This window comes from Microtus pennsylvanicus, chromosome 1, assembly GCF_037038515.1.
Source record: "Microtus pennsylvanicus isolate mMicPen1 chromosome 1, mMicPen1.hap1, whole genome shotgun sequence".
NCBI lineage: Eukaryota > Metazoa > Chordata > Mammalia > Rodentia > Cricetidae > Microtus > Microtus pennsylvanicus.
The window spans coordinates 222,045,900-222,047,088 of record NC_134579.1 but is presented as its reverse complement, the minus strand read 5'-3'; the positions used below and the strand labels follow the sequence as shown (position 1 = coordinate 222,047,088).

At 38.0% G+C, this 1,189-nt stretch overlaps 1 protein-coding gene across 1 annotated transcript; it reads left to right on the top strand.

Annotated features, from left to right (window-relative positions):
• The first annotated feature begins 247 nt into the window (after positions 1-247).
• Positions 248-1,189, top strand: LOC142833929 (olfactory receptor 8H1-like). Its single transcript, XM_075945863.1, has one exon. The coding sequence runs from the start codon at positions 248-250 to the stop codon at positions 1,187-1,189; it is 942 nt and encodes a 313-aa protein (XP_075801978.1).

The following is a 1,189-nucleotide window of genomic DNA, read 5'->3' as shown; positions in this document are numbered from 1 at the left end:
TCTTCATTGCAAATGGGATGAGTTTCATTGAAAACATAAAGAAATCCATTAACTTTATTACATAATTAACAAATGTCATGCTTATTTCTTTTGACACTTTTTATAAAAATAACATCATAAAATATATATCAATTTGACACAAGAAAAATCAATTATAGAAATATTTAAACATGCATAAAATATTTTATTGACAGTCATTCAACATAAGTATGATTTTTAATTCTTGAACAGTTTACGGTAGCTCACAATGAATACCTGGAATTATACACGTAAGCCTGATTTCATCCTCATTGGGCTGACAGATTCCAAGGAGATCCAGCCGGTCATCTCTGTGATTTTTCTCCTGATATACCTGCTTACTGTGCTGGGGAACATAGGCATGATACTGATCATTCGTCTAGATGTCCAGCTTCACACTCCGATGTATTTCTTTCTCACCCACCTGTCATTCCTTGACCTCAGTTACTCAACTGCCATCACACCTAAAACCTTAGAGAACCTGCTGACTTCTTCTAAGAATATTTCCTACGTGGGCTGCTTCACTCAAATGTACTTTTTCGTCCTTTTGGCCGCTACTGAGTGTTTCCTTCTGTCTTCCATGGCCTATGATCGGTACGTAGCTATCTGTAACCCTCTGCACTATTCAGTTGTTATGTCCAGTCGATTCTGCAGTACCCTTCTTGGTGGGTCATATGTGCTTGGAGCTCTGGATGCCACTGTCAATATGTTATGTATGGCTACATTGGATTTCTGCAACTCTAATGTCATCCAGGACTTTTTTTGTGACGCATCCCCACTTATAGCCCTGTCTTGCAGCAACACAGATGATATTGAATTCATTATATTCATTTTTGCGGGTTTCACACTACTGTTGTCCCTTATCACAATATCTGCATCTTACATGTCCATTCTTTCTACTATTTTGAAGATCAATTCCTCTTCAGGGAAACAAAAAGCCTTCTCAACTTGTGCCTCTCATATCCTGGCGGTCACCATGTTTTATAGTACCATTATCTTTACTCATTTAAAGTCAAATAAGTCCTCATTGGGAAAGGATCAAGTGGCTTCTGTGTTTTACACCATTGTAAGCCCTATGCTGAACCCACTCATCTATAGTCTTCGGAACAAAGAAGTAAAATGTGCTGTCAACAGAGTTATAAAGAAGAGAGAGAGAACTCTGGGCAACTAA

Bases quoted from the DNA above. Each gene is read 5' to 3' on its own strand.
- LOC142833929 (XM_075945863.1), top strand. From the start codon at position 248: ATGAATACCTGGAATTATACACGTAAGCCTGATTTCATCCTCATTGGG.